Source organism: Dicentrarchus labrax, unplaced genomic scaffold (assembly GCF_905237075.1).
Source record: "Dicentrarchus labrax unplaced genomic scaffold, dlabrax2021, whole genome shotgun sequence".
Classification (NCBI taxonomy): domain Eukaryota; kingdom Metazoa; phylum Chordata; class Actinopteri; family Moronidae; genus Dicentrarchus; species Dicentrarchus labrax.
The window spans coordinates 4,809,962-4,825,906 of NW_026136712.1; the positions used below are offsets into that span (position 1 = coordinate 4,809,962).

At 39.8% G+C, this 15,945-nt stretch overlaps 1 protein-coding gene across 4 annotated transcripts in view; it reads right to left on the reverse strand.

Moving 5' to 3' along the window:
• Nucleotides 1-6,956, reverse strand: part of wu:fj29h11 (uncharacterized) — a 44,100-nt gene extending 37,144 nt beyond the window's left edge. Inside the window, exons 1-4 of one of the 4 annotated variants that reach the window (XM_051418181.1) lie at nucleotides 6,596-6,956; nucleotides 5,000-5,094; nucleotides 1,278-2,338; nucleotides 68-251 (exon numbers count right to left, since the gene is read on the reverse strand). In XM_051418181.1, the coding sequence (XP_051274141.1) occupies nucleotides 68-251; nucleotides 1,278-2,338; nucleotides 5,000-5,006 (1,252 nt within the window). In that variant the 5' untranslated portion in view covers nucleotides 5,007-5,094; nucleotides 6,596-6,956. Of the gene's footprint in view, nucleotides 1-67; nucleotides 252-1,277; nucleotides 2,339-3,694; nucleotides 3,788-4,999; nucleotides 5,095-6,595 lie in introns of those variants that run through there. The other 3 variants (XM_051418183.1, XM_051418180.1, XM_051418182.1) reach the window with 3 other exon arrangements.
• Between the last annotated feature and the right edge of the window lie 8,989 nt (nucleotides 6,957-15,945).

Sequence of the window (15,945 nt, forward strand, 5' to 3'; positions counted from 1 at the left end):
TGAGTATGGATAAGTGATAATATATATTTGTTTACGTATAAAGCTGATGGTTGACATATTTGGCTACCTGCAATTGTCTCGGACTCTGCTGTTGGTTCAGACTGAGTGGGCTGCGTCTTGATGCTTGATGCTCCCAAGCTGTCATACAGAGACATGTACTGTGCAAGAGGAAACTGTTCACCAAAGTGCTGAATGTAGAAGGTTTGGAGCTGGTCCATTGATGGAGCAGTTAGCTGGTACTTCTTTATCACCTGGAACACATCAATAAACTTTTACTGACCATGCAGTTAACATACAGTACAGAGATACAGGTCAAGGTTCAGTTTTTAAGTTAGATTAGGAGGCATAATCCAACATGTTTGTTGAAAATGAAGTCATCTCTGTGTCTAGCAGGAATGGTAATGTTGAAATACTGAGTGGTTTTCAATTGAGACATTTAAAGCTCTTGTTTCAAAAGATATAACACACACACACACAACACCACACACAACCAAAACCAACAAAACCAGTTCTAAGGTGTCTCATTTAAAGCTCTCTGGGTAACTAAACTAACTCCACAGCCAAATTAACTAGGGAGGTGCTATGTATATATATTAAACCACATTCCTCCCACTGACTTGCTCCAGGCAGTTGCCTACATGGCTCTGTTGGTATCTGACAGACCAATTCAATTGCATGTGGTGAAGCATTTATTATTATTGTTAATATTATTATTGCTTGAAAAATAGGACTGGCCCTCATTCACAATTATTTACATTAGTTAAAGGATAAGGCTGGTGTTATTTAGATTTGTTTTCTCATTTTCCTGTGAGTTACTTTGATTCAATACCACTTAATCTGTGCATTAATCTACGACTGAAAACAGTCCCAAACAAACACACAAGTTCCTCCAGTTTGAATATTGTTTGCTAAAAACTACTGTGACCAGCTGTTCTAGGAAATTACTGAGCCTTTTTTGAAAACCAAACCATTTATTTGTTATAAGTTTTTAAAGATTTACGTCCATAGGAAAAAATAAAGTCAGAAGTCAGCAATTTGCTTAATTCCGCAGGACATAGTGACTGGTTTTACTGGTCACGGTGTATGGGTTAATGTTGAGTTCTAGGTCATGGTAAGGTTAGCATAATGTTTGGATAAAAGATTAACTGTCCAGGTCACTACGAGCAGTACGTTAAAGTAGAACTATTAATGTACTCCGATGAACATGAGAGACAAATAGAGAGTTAACACAGCCTAAAAAATACTGCTCTATACATCTATGTGTCTTTATAACTGACCTCTATGACCCTCTGGTACAGCTCCTGTTGGCTCAATTTCTCAGCTGGCTTGGACACAGTCAAAAGTGGGCTAACAGGAAGACAGTGGGTGGAGAATAAAGAGGCAGTGGAAGTCAAAGGAGGACCTAAAAGGTTCACTCCTGCCTGAGTGGGAGGCACGTAGTGAGAGTTGACATCCACCTGTGGCGCGGTAACACCAGTGGGTGCGATGAGTGGTTCGGCCCTCTGTGGTGTCGCAGGCCTGCTGTCCTCTGTGGCTTTTGCTGACTTCCCTGCTACAGGCTGACTTGGAGGCTGGTGGATCTTATGGAACACCACTTCCCCTCTCACAACTAGATCTCCTTTTAAAGATGCTACCAGGCAGGAAATAGTTTTGAAGCCCAGAGAGGACAGGGTCAGGTTGTAGCGGTATTTCTGGCTGTAGACTATAGCCAACTTATTCAGAGGAATCCCATCTGGATGTTCTTTCACCACAGCCACAATATTTCCCAGAACATTCTCAACGCCCTCGTCGTCTTCTGCAGGTCTTGGTGATGCCCTAGCTCCAGCTCCAGCTCTAGCCCGACTTTCACTGCAATGGTCCTTGTGAAACACCAGTTCCCCCTCCACAACCAGATCCCTATTCAGATAGGCTACCAGGCTAACTATCGAGTCGAAGCCCAGTGTGGATAGAATCAGGTTCTGGTGGTACGTCTGGCCGTATGTTACAGCCAGCTTTTTCAGGGGGATCCCAGCGGAGTGCTGCTTCACCATGGACACTATATCTCCCAAAACCTTTCTAGTGTCTGTTCTGTTGTCTGTAGCTTTCGTTGATGCTGAAGCTCCAGCCTTCCCCACTTGACGGTGGCTTTTGTGAAACACCAGTTCCCCCTCCACAACCAGATCCCGATCCAGAAAGTCTACCAGGCTAGCCATGGAGTCGAAGCCCAGGGAGGATAGAGTCAGGTTCTTGTGGTATGTCTGGCTATAGAGTACCGCCAGCTTTTTCAGGGGGATCCCAGGTGGGTGCTGCTTCACCATGGACACAATATTGTCCAGAACCTTCTCCATCTTGAGTGATGCTATCAGGGGGAGAAAGAGACCACCATTAACAAACACCGTTTACCAGTAGTCTGTGCTCTCACTAATAAGCTACAGACCATGTATGTGGTTCAAGTAATGGGCTTTTAAACACAAACGCAAACCACATACAGACACTATAGCCTACAGAGAATGATGAGGAAGTTCATATTTCGGCTGCTCAGTATATAACCCGGTCACACTTCTATATTAAAACAATGTAGATCTAAGGGATACTTATTCGAATATCTATCTATCTATCTATCTATCTATCTATCTATCTATGAAATGGTGCTATTTTTTTAAAAAACAGTATCAGCCTCAAAAAAACACTACGAGTCTCACTATAGTGCCAATACAAAAATTGTATTAATATTAATTTAAATGATTATTGTGATATATTAATAGTTTTATATGGACAATGGCTCCAATGACTGTGTGTATGAAAGCAATCACTCATTAACCCACAGAGAATTATAGCTTTGCAGTTCCCCTCAGTTTGGAGATTTATAGACCAAAACAGAGGTACAAGGAGAGTGAATATCAGGTTAACCTTCATCAGGTGGCTGAAAACACAACTCTAAATGAAACCTAATGTTGCTCCATTTCTGCTAAATAAGCCACTGTTCAGCCAACAAATAGTTATTGCAGGTATAAAGAATATAATTATTTTTTCCAAAACAATAGAAAGATTATTATTATCGCTGAAAATTCAGCAGCTGCCAATGCATCAATGTTGCATTGGCAGCTGCTGCAACAGGCTGCTGATTTCCTGATACACATGTTGAAATATGTGATGAAAGAACCAGACGAACAATCTGTCCAAAAATGCTACAGACACACTTTGGTCAGTACTCAGAAGATTGTAATTCAATGCCCAGTGCTCAACACTAAAACTGCAATACTGCATCAGAAGGCGCTAATCACCCAATCCTTCACCATAACCACATTAAACTCTTTAAAACCAAGCAACCAGCATAGTGATAAGCAAGCACAATAATTCATAAGGCGGATTATTTTCTCTTCTTACAGACACACCCAATGAATCATTAGTGTTTGTTTATGACTATACATACCAATCTAGAAGCATAATAGATAATGTTTTCGTTTATACCACAAAACTGAAATGGACCCATCCATGATACTACACCAGCTTGTCAAATGTAAAATTTAGGTTAGGATTTAGGTTGTTAAACGATGGCATGAAAATTACAGAAATAATAATAACTGAAGTTGTACCAAAACAATAAAACAATTAGCCAATGCGTAACATTACCAACATATATAAAGGAACACGGAAAAACCAGTTAAAAGTACAAAGTTGCATGAAGAATATGTAGCGATTGGGTATATCCTACCTATACAAACAAATTACAGGATCTGTGGTTCATCTCCCTCAGAAGCTGCACTGCTGTGTATAACAGAAACCTTCCTGTTTTAGCTTATAAACTGCCCTCCCTCCCTCCCTCTTACCTACTGTGTTTCTTTCTGAGCAAAGACAGAGAGAAATGAAACTGAAAGTAACTGGCAAGCTCATTCAAGTCTACAGCTGATTGTGACCAACAGCCACACTCTCATATTCCTAGAAATGGTTACACCTCATCACACAAATAACCCAATAAAAAAAGGGCCAACCACAAAGCAACAAAAGCAGTGACTGTAGAGCACTTTTATGTCTTTTATGACCTACAGCTAACCTCTTTGTCTAATGCTGTAATTCATTCCAGGCTGTTTTATGTTTAAATGATATCTGCTGAGACACAAAGTTTATGATACGGTATTTACCATATGACATGGTATTGAAAAAAAGCAGAACTGGTCTGTAGGGATGTCAGTGACAACTGCAGAAGGGGAAACGTAGCAGGGGATGCATGAGTGGAGTGGAGTTGAGACTAAGGGAGGGAGGGGAGAGAAACAGTGGCTTTGAGTTTCACATTCCTGGCTTGCCCCAGTTGATTCACCTCAACTGCTGTGTAACAAACCATGTGACCTAGTGTGCAAATGAGTAGCTAAGGAAAAAGAAACACAGCTTAAAAACACAAATTTGGCACTGTGAATACTTGGATAACTTTGTGGATGCCAACAAAGTCACGTGTGTCAGCGCATCTGCTGCTCCACCTCTTTGGTCATCCTGTTCCTGCTTCCTACCTAACCAGAATGACTGGCAGCCACTGAGTAATTTATAGTGCCATAGTTATCTTAACACATTCCACTGTTTCATTTACTTCTGTCTACCAGTGCCTATCTAACAGAACATATATTCAGTATCACACAACAAACATTTAATAGTAACCTGAAAAAGGTACAGACCACACAAACTTAGCACCCGCTACCAGCAAATTACTGGTAAAATATGCAAGTGGCTGACAGATTTGAACATTTACAAGCCATCTGGCTGGTGGACAAAAATGTTTGCTCCCTGCTTGAAATATTTAACTAGATAGCAGTGGCGTTACATATTTCATTGCTCAGCCGCTGTCATAAATGCAAATTTGAATAAATGAATGGCACAGTGCTTTTTTCTACTGCATGTAAATCTGGACCACAGTCTCTGTCTCTTTATACAAACTATTCTGTTTCCACAAGAACAGAGAAAGGTTTGCAAGAAGACTGTGAGTGCACCTTAACAGACTACTAATAAAAAAAAGCCACCTACAACATACCTTTCATTTTTGAGTTGTTTGTGACTATGTGGTCAGTGCATCGTATCTTCTGTCTCGTCACAGTTAGGGCTGCAGCTTACAGTGTGGGGAAAGCCCTGCAAATGATGACGAGGACAAAAATGCAAGAGCAAGGAGAGATGATGATATAGCTGACAGCAGAAGAAGGTCAAAACATTAGGCACCTGGGTTCTGTGACCTGTTCAACAGTTTTGTATTACACTTGACAGGTATAGACCCGCTGACCCAGCATAGAGAGGTCCCCCTTCTAAAGGTTAGTTAATGATGTTGTTGAGTAAATAAGTGTGTGCCAATTGTAACTGTAGATTGAAGTGAATCAGTAAAGAGTCTTAGTGATGGTGTAAATAAAGTGTTTACTGTGAAATAATCTGGCCCAACCATAAAACAGCTGCATTTGAAATGGAGTTTGGTTTGACAGTGTGGAGCAGAGGGTATTTTTACCTAAATAATCCTGAGCTGACCTACCTTCCAATAATGAGCCTTATAAACAGCATAAAGTAACGCAGGAAGCGGAAATAAAACCGACTTATATCTACTTCTGTCAGCTAGCTGAAAGGGAGTTGTTTGTCAGGTCCGTCCACTTTTGATGGAGGCAAACTGAAAGCACACTCATCAAACGTTTCTCTGTAATGACGCTGAAGACGGCAATGACACACCTTAATGGTTTGCCTTGCTGGCCGTAGGCTTTTGGCTCCTAATAGCGAAAAAGCAATACAGTATTCTTATTTTATGGTATTAAATTGGCAAACATCGGAATTTACATTTACTGGCAGTCAAACTGGAGGGGCTGCTTTTGCCCAAGAGGGAGCAGGGGCTTGATGCAAGGCCAATGTACCCGGATGGGCCGCTCTCATCTATGGCATTTCCACCGGGCCTGAACGACAACAACCAATCAGAGGCGAGAAAGATGGGTGATTGTTGAGTATCATTCCCAGGGTGTCAAACACAGACAATCTGGGGCCTTGGGAATAAAAGTCATCTATCTTCAGGCTTCCAACCCGAATTGTCTTTATATCATTCTCTGCTCTGATTGGTTGTTTTCATTCAGGCCCAGTGGACTCCTGCAAATGCCATTAGGAGCACTACAATGAGCCAGAGGAACCTGATTTTGTTCACAGATTATCTGTCTCAAGTACTACTGTGAGAACAGTGAAAATTTCAGCAATAATGACAAAAAGTTGTTTTTTTTATAAACGTTACATACTGCAGCTTTAACCTACACATTAAATAAAAGCGACAGAAAACAGCATTATGTACAGACAGCCATGCCTAACATTATGCTAATTTATTCTAAAATAACGGGGGGGGGCTGTGTGCCTTTTTGAACAAAGATGACACAAAAGTTGGCACAAATACTGCTGGCAGTCAAATTAGTTTATGAACCAAATAATAGTGAAAGTCTCGTTAATGTAGCGTTAACTTATCTGGCACAAAAGCGCGTGCAACCAGAGAGTCCAGACAAAGCACTCCACTAAGTTAACCTACGTTACGTTGCTAGCAATACTTAAAAACCAATTGCAATACACTAACGCTCATTAATATAGCTGGTTAAGTATGGCTGACTGACTCTCCAGGTACCTGTTATTGTGCCAGACAACTCCCTTTAGTGGCAGTTGTCCGTGTGTGTCTTTGCCTTCACTGAACATCCTCAGTGTCTGTGCTGAAAGAAAGAACCATGGCAATACACAACCAACGCGTCCCTTTACTTCAGCTAGCGGACATGCCTGCTAACGTTAATGTTAGCAAACAATAACATGAGGATTAGGAACGAACTTTGAATTAATTATACGAGTCCTTCCACAACGAGCGTTAAAATGACCAGTGTCACAGTATTGGTATTTCGGAATCTTAACATTGTTGCAATTAAGTGCCATATAAAAGAAAGTAAGAAGCGACACTCATGAGATTTTCATATTATTCGCCTGCTAGCGGCTACCGAGCTAACTGTTATGCTGCATTCACGTTACACAACAAAGGTAGTAAATACGGCACCTCTGCTCTAGAAAAATGTTAATGTACAAAAATTGCTCATAGATATCATTCACTTCATCCACAAATGTTATCCATCCCAGCTTTCTGATGGTATATGCGTATTAAGAATTTGCATTTTGTCTTATCCCCTATTTTTTCATGAATGTTTATCACTAATAATAATATGGAAATCTGTTATGTAACCAAAAACTGATGTATTTCAATCAATTCGTATCACCCCTGAACTATTACTATTTTCAGTGTGGACAGCAGATTGGTTGCACGCATATAGACAACTAAACTATGCAGTTCACAGGTTTCAGAGAGATCTAACTGAAGATAACAGTATTCCTTACCAGTATCGTGAATGCAGCATTGTGTTTGACTTCTGTATGTGGCATCAATATCAGAATCACTTTTATTTGCCAGGTTTGTGCACAGTGCACACATACAAGGAATCTGATTCCGGATCTACCTTGCTCTCATTGTACAAACACGGACTAAGCATAAATACACAGGACAACAAGCTCAACAAAACAGACATAGACTAATATGTACAGTTATACATCTATAAACAAACAAAAACAATAACATTTGTAGACAGTAGACAATGGTGCAGTGTGCAAAGGATGCTGAAATATTTTACATGCAGGTTTCTTTATGTACACGAGGTTGGTGGATATGACAGTATATACAGTATGCACAGCACAGGGAGATGTATTAGAATTATGGAATTTATGTTTTAAAAAAGAAACAGAATTTCAACATTGGAAAAATAAATAATAAATAGTTCACAGGTATTGTACAGGGCAGGTAATTGTTGGTCAGTGATGGCCTGTGGGTAGAAACTGTTCCTGTGTCTCTTTGTTTTGGCGTACAGAGCTCGGTAGCGCCTACCAGAGGGAGGAGTTGGAACAGGTTGTGTCCAGGGTGAGATAGAGCTGCAGTGATGTTTCCTGCCCGCTTCTTGACTCTGGAGACGTATATGTCCTGAATGGAGGCACCAATGATCCTCTCTGCAGTCCGCTGTAGTCTGTTCCTGTCCTGTTTGGTGGCCGAACCAAACCAGACAGTGATGGATGAACAGAGAACAGACTGAATGATGGCAGTGTGGAACTGGATCAGCAAAATTAACAATATTTGCCAGCATTAAACTGGCTCGTCAATAACAATTCAATTCAACACAAGAAACAGGTATATTTATACATTTAAGATCTTTCTTTTTCTTTTTGAAGCCTGGATACTCAAGTTGTACATCTTTTAAAGCTGAAGTGAAAAAAGGGGTAGATTTGATTTGATTCAAATCTGATTCGATTAAAAAAGAAGAGCAGGGAAAGAAACAATAAAAACAATCCAAAAGCAAAACAGAAATAGAAACATCTGTGATTCATCCTTCATCCTGTTAATCAACATACTATAATAATTTATATATGTTGAAATAATATGAATACAAATGTATTTAAAGCTAAGCTTTCTTAATGATTTTACACATAATATTGTCTAATTGTTGGTTTCTTTATGAGGACAACTGAGTGATTGTTTTGGGCTTTATAAACAAAAACTCTTTAAATCCTTACTCGGTAAGGTGATAGAATAGATACATTTGGAATAACTACAACCAAAATAACCATATCAGTAGCTACAAGTTAAAGGTTTTTGGAGTTCTACAAAAAAAATCAAACCAAAGTTAAATTTCAATTCTGAACTGCAGTCTCAGCTGAACACATTTCACCTTTATGGTAAAAAATAAACAAAGAAAAGTATCAAAGTAAACTCAATAGGAGAGAATGGTAGGTAAACTGCAGCATAGATATTTATTGATCAATATGCATGAATATAGTGATACGGTAATGAAGGGTGAGATCATGTAAATCAGAAATATATATAGGTCAGATTACATCACACAAACCAAAGAACTGTTGCAGCTCTTCACGAAAAAGGGAACTAATCTTCCTCAAAATATTCCTTATTTTAGTCAAAGTGACATTTCAGTAAAACTCATTAAGAGTACAGTGTATAAAAGAAATACCATAAATTTCTCTAGCATGTCTGCTTGTGCAAACATATTTTTATCTCATAAAAATTTGGCAGCTTTCATTTTGTCTTTGTAAACAGCATCAAAGTACACCACTGCCACAATGTTTCTTAGTATGATAGTAGTAAAATATATTAACAACGATATCCACAGACAATAAACCTTAAGTTTTGCTTGATATATATATACATACATCAACTGTTCAGGCCTGTATGGTCAAATAGCTGCTAAAAAAACACTACTAAGGAAAAACAACAAGCAGAAGAGATTTGTTTGGGCCAAGAAACACAAGGAATGGACATTAGACCAGTGGAAATCTGTGCTTTTGGTCTGATGAGTCCAAATTTGAGATCTTTGGTTCCCCCCGCCGTGTCTTTGTGCGACGCAGAAAAGGTGAACGGATGGTCTCTACAAGCATGGTTCCCACCGTGAAGCATGGAGGAGGAGGTGTGATGGTGTGTGGGTGCTTTGCTGGTGACACTGTCTGGGATTTATTCAAAATTGAAGGCACACTGAACCAGCATGGCTACCACAGCATCCTGCAGCATCATGCCATCCCATCCGGTTTGCATTTAGTTGGACCATCATTTATTTTTCAACAGGACAATGACCCCAAACACACCTCCAGGCTGTGTAAGGGCTATTTGACCAAGAAGGAGAGTGATGGAGTGCTGCGCCAGATGATCTGGCCTCCACAGTCACCTGACTGTAACCCAATCGAGATGGTTTGGGATGAGATGGACCGCAGAGTGAAGGCAAAAGGGCGAACAAGTGCTCAGCATCTCTGGGAACTCCTTCAAGACTGTTGGAATGAAGCTGGGATATTTCAAATGAAGCTTGAATGTATGGAATGGAGCTTGGATATACTGATACAAAATTGAGAATACTGAATGAAATTCAAAACCTAGTTGTATCCTTTTCATCAAAGTGATAGCCTTCTGAATTCGCTGGTTTTACAAAATGGCATCAGTTGAAATATTCCAATACTTTCTTGAACTGGAAAACTTTTTTGCTACAGGTTGTACTCCAAATGACACTAACAGTTTGGAGACTATATCGCGTCACCTTGAGGAACATATTCCCATTATTGCGACATTCGATTAAAAAGGGAGCGAACTTCTTCGTCAGGAGAACGGTATTGGGCATGGGTACTATCGGGAGGATTTTGGCCCTTACAAGCACTTGCCAATGAGTTAATAATGTCCTCATTGCTTAGTATTGCTGCCACAAGGTTCCGAGCTGACTGACTCACTCTCACTTCTTGCAGCAGCAAAACACAAGATGGCAGCAGTGCCTTGATGACGTCAGTCAAGTTTCATTCCATATATTCAAAGATTCATTCAATATATTCAAAGATTCATTCAATATATTGAAGATTCATTCAATATATTCAAGGATTCATTCAATATGTTGAAGGTTCATTCAATATATTCAAGGTTCATCCAATATATTCAAGGATTCATTCAATATATTGAAGGTTCATTCAATATATTCAAGGTTCATTCAATATATTCAAAGATTAATTCAATATATTCAAGATTCATTCAATATATTCAAGGATTCATTCCATATATTCAAGGTTCATTCAATATATTCAAGGATTCATTCCATATATTCAAAGTTTCATTCAATATATTCAAAGATTAATTTCCTGAACGGCATGCCGTAATATACACACTATATATATATATATAATTATAAATGATATAATCTTATGTGCTTGTGCATAACTCATGTAACCCATGTACTCGTGCTTGTGTTGACATTTTATGACCATATATACTGTAGCAATGATAGAGTACTTCTGCAACATGACTTAGTGCCTTGTGTAACTGTGATATTACATGCTTATTTTTTATAGATTTTTTTCACACTTTCCACTAATGTATGTTAAGGGAAGTGAGAAAGTTGGTCATGAAATCACAAGATCATGAAATCACAAAGCACGTGGGAATCCATCTTGCCAGTTTTCAAGCTGCGCATTTGTGTCCACAGTGGTTTGGACCAATCGGCTTCATATGAGGAATGACTGGCAGCAGTTACAGTTACAAGTACAGAAAAGGAAGTTAGGTGCTCAGAACAAAGTTCATGTCCAAGACACTGACAGTGCTGTGTGCTGCTCACATGCTAAAGACAGAGGGAGCAAGAAAAACCTGGGACAGCAATGTTATTGTTGAGAACTAGTTCCACACATCTTAAGAGCCGGAGATTTTCTCCAGCTACAGTATGAGTTAGTGGTTGAAAGACTAAAGGGAATGGCATTTGTGATAAAACAGTCAGAAAGCCAAACTCTGAGTTAAAACCTTAACTCTAGGTTGACCAACTCTGAGCTGTCAAACTCTGAGTTTTCAGTTTCAGAACAGGCGATAACACTTAGTTTAATCAACTCTGAGTCAAGGTAACCCTGAGTGAAGCCTGTGCATGAGGATATAAAAAGCCCTCATCAATGGAACACAGACAACATGATTCACCATGGACCTCGATCCTCCTACTTTTCCCTAGTGGAGTTGGAAATATTAATCACCGCATATGCAGAAAGTGAGCATATATTTTTTTTAAAAAACAATACTGGGCAGCAGCAAAAGAGCGGGAGCTCGCGTGGCAGAACATTGCTGACCGAGTCAATGCGTGAGTATTAATTGGAAAAAAAGAAATGTTTTGTCTTGAATGTTCCACTTATTCAACAATTATATTCCATATGTGTTTTGTGCGCACAGGTGCAACCCAACATGCACCAAACGGACTTGGCAGCAACTAAAGATGAAATGTAAAAATGTAGTTCAAACAGGTAAGGTATAATTTAAGTACAAGCAATTGTGATGTTGTTTAGCCTGCCCTCATTAAACAGCATTTAGTGGCTACATTCAACATGTGATAGATATATTTAAGTAATTAGGGAAATCTGCTAAACAAAGATATATCCCAACACTGCCAGTATTTAATACTGTCTATATGAAAGCAACACCTAAATGCTTTTTATACATACAAGTCTCCAAATTTGTGTTTTCTGGATATGTTTAAATTTGACCTCCATTATAGCCAACAGAAAAAAAGCTGAGGCCCGCAAAACAGGTGGCGGTCCACCACCACCACCTCTCACAGAGGCTGAAGAGATGGCCTTCAGTCAGAACAGTGGGTGACCCATTGCTGAGGGCATCTCTGGGGGGAGCTCATCAGACCCAGCCACGCCCCAGGACACAGGGGCCTACATAAGAGGTAAGTTATTCAAATGAATGGCATGTACATTAATCCTTTTTCTAGTGTGCGCTCAGTAATGGCCACCCATTCATCTTAGACACAACTTGGCACACTGATTTTTCTTGTAGCAGGAAGCTACAGTTCTTTGTAATTGGCTGCTGTTGCTTTCAGATATCAATCTATTTTATGGTGACTCAGAGTTTGAAAAATTGTGATGGGACCTGCACACTATTGGTAAAAAAAAAAAAAGTAAATTAGGTGGGGCACTTTTCTGGGTAATCAACTGTCTAATCTTCATCTTCTACCAGTTACTGATGGTGTAATCTGTCTTGTGGAGCCTTCTGCCATAACAGACCTCCATGCTGTTGTAAGTACTCTTAATATTCCACAGATTTGTCATAATGGGTAGAATATAACAATCATTCTATTTCATTACAGGAGGATGATGTTCCACAATACAACTTGCAACTTCTTTCTCTCTAACAGAGTAATGCTGGAAATTACAATGAGGAAGATGGTCCATCAGCCTCCACAGCACAAGTGGAGTAGACATGGCACTGTGAAATTCAACATCATTTATGTTCCTATAGCTCCCTGTGAAACAACTCTACAAAATGTATATTTACAATCACAAATCACATCTAGAAATGGAACATATAAGGCTGCACATCACCGTGACAAAATGGAAATTTAACTGCTGGACCATCAGTTAAAGGTGGGTGATGTGCCCACAGGTGGATGATTTTTAATTGTTTCAACAATAAAGGATTAACAACTGTACAACATTTGTCCTTCTAGGAAATAAAGAAGACCTCATAAAATGAGAGGCATATTGTCGTTCTTTGACACTGGGGAGGTGATGGGTCAGTTAGAAATGATTGAAGCATATCATGTCTCTAACAGCTCTTTCATCTCGTGCATCAGCAGGGGGGTCAGGATTATTATCTGGATCATTGGGGAAAAAGAGTAGGACATTGTTCTCCTAATAGTGGCAATGTTGTGGAGAACCACATATTTAATTCAATTTTATTTGTATAGCGCCAATTCATAACAGAAGTTATCTCAGGACACTTTTCAAATAGAGCAGGTCTAGACCGAACTCTTTAAAACATTAATTACAGAGACCCAACAGTACCACCACGAGCAAGCACTTGGCAACAAGTGCAAGGAAAAACTGCCTGTTAAAAGGCAGAAACCTAGGACAGATCCTCCTGTCTAACTAAGGGATGGTTCAGGACTCACCTGATCCAGCCCTAACTATAAGCTTTATCAAAGAGGAATGTCTTAAGCCTACTCTTGAATGCGGTGAGGGTGTCTGCCTCCCGAACCACAACTGGAAGCTGGTTCCACACACATGCCACTATAATGTCACAAGCACTTTCTGGGGTGAGCCTGAGCCTACGAAGGCACTGGAACCGGGTGTTGAGTATTCCGATGGTCATCTCCACTCTGGCTCGTGTCCTGCAGTGAGCCAAGTTGTAGTGTTGCTGTGGGCCAGGGTCAGGGTAAGGGGTCGGCAGATAGTGCTGGCAGGGGTACCCTCTGTCTCCGAGTAGGTAACCATCGAACTCTCCTATGATAATACAAGATACAGTTTAATGTTTCAGTTGCAATAGCTTGAAACAAAATATTGATCATAGGATATAGCTATACTGTATATAAACTCACCACAGGGAAATCTGGCACTCAGTGTAGACTCACAAAACATTTGTGAGTCATGCACAGACCCAGGCCACTTCGCTTCCACATTGTATATCATGTGGGCTGCATCACATGATCTTCACAGTGGAGAACAGTAATTAGCTGTATAGTGAAGTATTTAATTTGGAACGTTAAAGGCTACTATTTAGGCCTACCTGTACATTAATGCTGTGGACAGATCTCAAAGCTTTATGACATAAATTCATTATTGCTTAGACTGATACCTGCAATTCTGTGGAACTCTTCTTTGAGAAGTCTGGTGGGTCTGTGACTTGGGAACACTACAAACGTTTATAGTAGCCGTTTCAGTGCAAGTGTCACATTTCGGACAGCCCGACAGACAGTTGCCTTGGACACATGCTCTGCATCACTGATGTTATACAAAAAACTGCTGTTGGCAAAAAAAACGCAGTGCAATACAAAGAATTTGCTCGGAACTGAGAGCGTGTCCTGTGTCATGTGAACGATGTGAGGGCTGAGAATATTGTTTAGATAAATTATTGACGATGCAGAGAAACGGAAAAGGTACTCATCAGGGAATGATAAAACATCCAATCGGGGTCTAATAATCCTCTCCCGACGGAGATTTCTGCGGAGTATCAGCGCCTCAACATCAACTGGCTCTTCAAGAAAAGGACACGTCATGTCTGCAACTGCCTTCAGTCTGTTAGTTGAAGAAAACCTGACAGCGAGCAGGTTAGGTTCACGGAGTATGTTGCCAGGGTAACTGACTCAGAGTTAAGCTGAACTGGCTTTGTGAAACCGAAAAAACTGAGTTTCCCCTCATCTCAGGGTTAACTAACTCAGAGTTTTCACTAAACCTGCTTTCTGAAATGGTGCCTCTTACAAAAATAAACTCTCAAGACACACTGAAACCTAAATGCCCTTCATCACTTCCCTTATGATACAGAAGGACATGGAGGAAGTGAAGTACTACTATAAATAAAAAGTATATCAACTCCCCTCCTCCAGCTAAAATGGTCCAGAAAATACAGTAGCTGTTTAGGAAATATACATGTACTTATTTTCTGAGCAGCCAGATCACACTAAGCCCCTCACAAATGATAATGGTGAAACAACTCCCAGTTTATATTGAGCACCCCAAAGCAAACTTGATGTGTCCAGGGAAAACCCTTGTACAGGTGACAACCTCCTGCACACACTACAATTGGCAATTAAGAGGAGACCATGCATTAAGAATGACTTACAAAAAAAATACAAATCTCAACCCGCAGAGTTCTACCTTCAGGTTGATTACCTTTTTGAGAAAGAATGGTATTTGTAAAGTAAAAATGATTGTGTGCGTTTAGTAAACCGAATGAACATGCCTGTAAGCAGTAGTAAAATGATTGTTGATCGCAATTGTTCAAGCAGGGTGGCAGGAATACAGAAAAAGGACCCAAATGCAGACTCAGAAGCAGAGCTTTTTGCAGTCAGTCAATACAAAAAAGCTTACAGGCCAGACAAGCTTTTATTAATATTTGCTTATCAGCTTTTTTCTCTATCGAGAAATTCCGAAGATTTTATTCAATTTATTCAAATTCATTAGAACGAATTATGTGTCATTTGAAATTTGTTTAAACGTGATTTTTGGAAAAAGTGACAACCCTATGTATATAACAGGAACTGAACTTTCAGTTTTCAAACTGTACCTTTATCCAGCTAAATTCTCAGCTCACTAGTTTATCCTCCATGAATGACCACACAGTCGGAGCTCTAGTCATGTGCTAAAAAAACTGTTTTCTAATGAACAATTCTTAATAATTCAGTACTCTGAAAGGAACTGTCAGGCCCATCACTTGTCCACAAAAGGGCGAGTTCCAAGAAAACAAAGTAGAAGTCCAAACAATATTGGGGAAAGTGCCAGAACACTGGACTCACATACAAAGACAAACTGCCACTGAGACAAAGGAACACACAGCCTAATAATACACTAGAATGAGGATAATGAGACACAGGTGAAACTAATTGGGGCGGGTCAAAAGAGAAGCACATAAAGACAGGAAGTAAAGTCACTGAAACA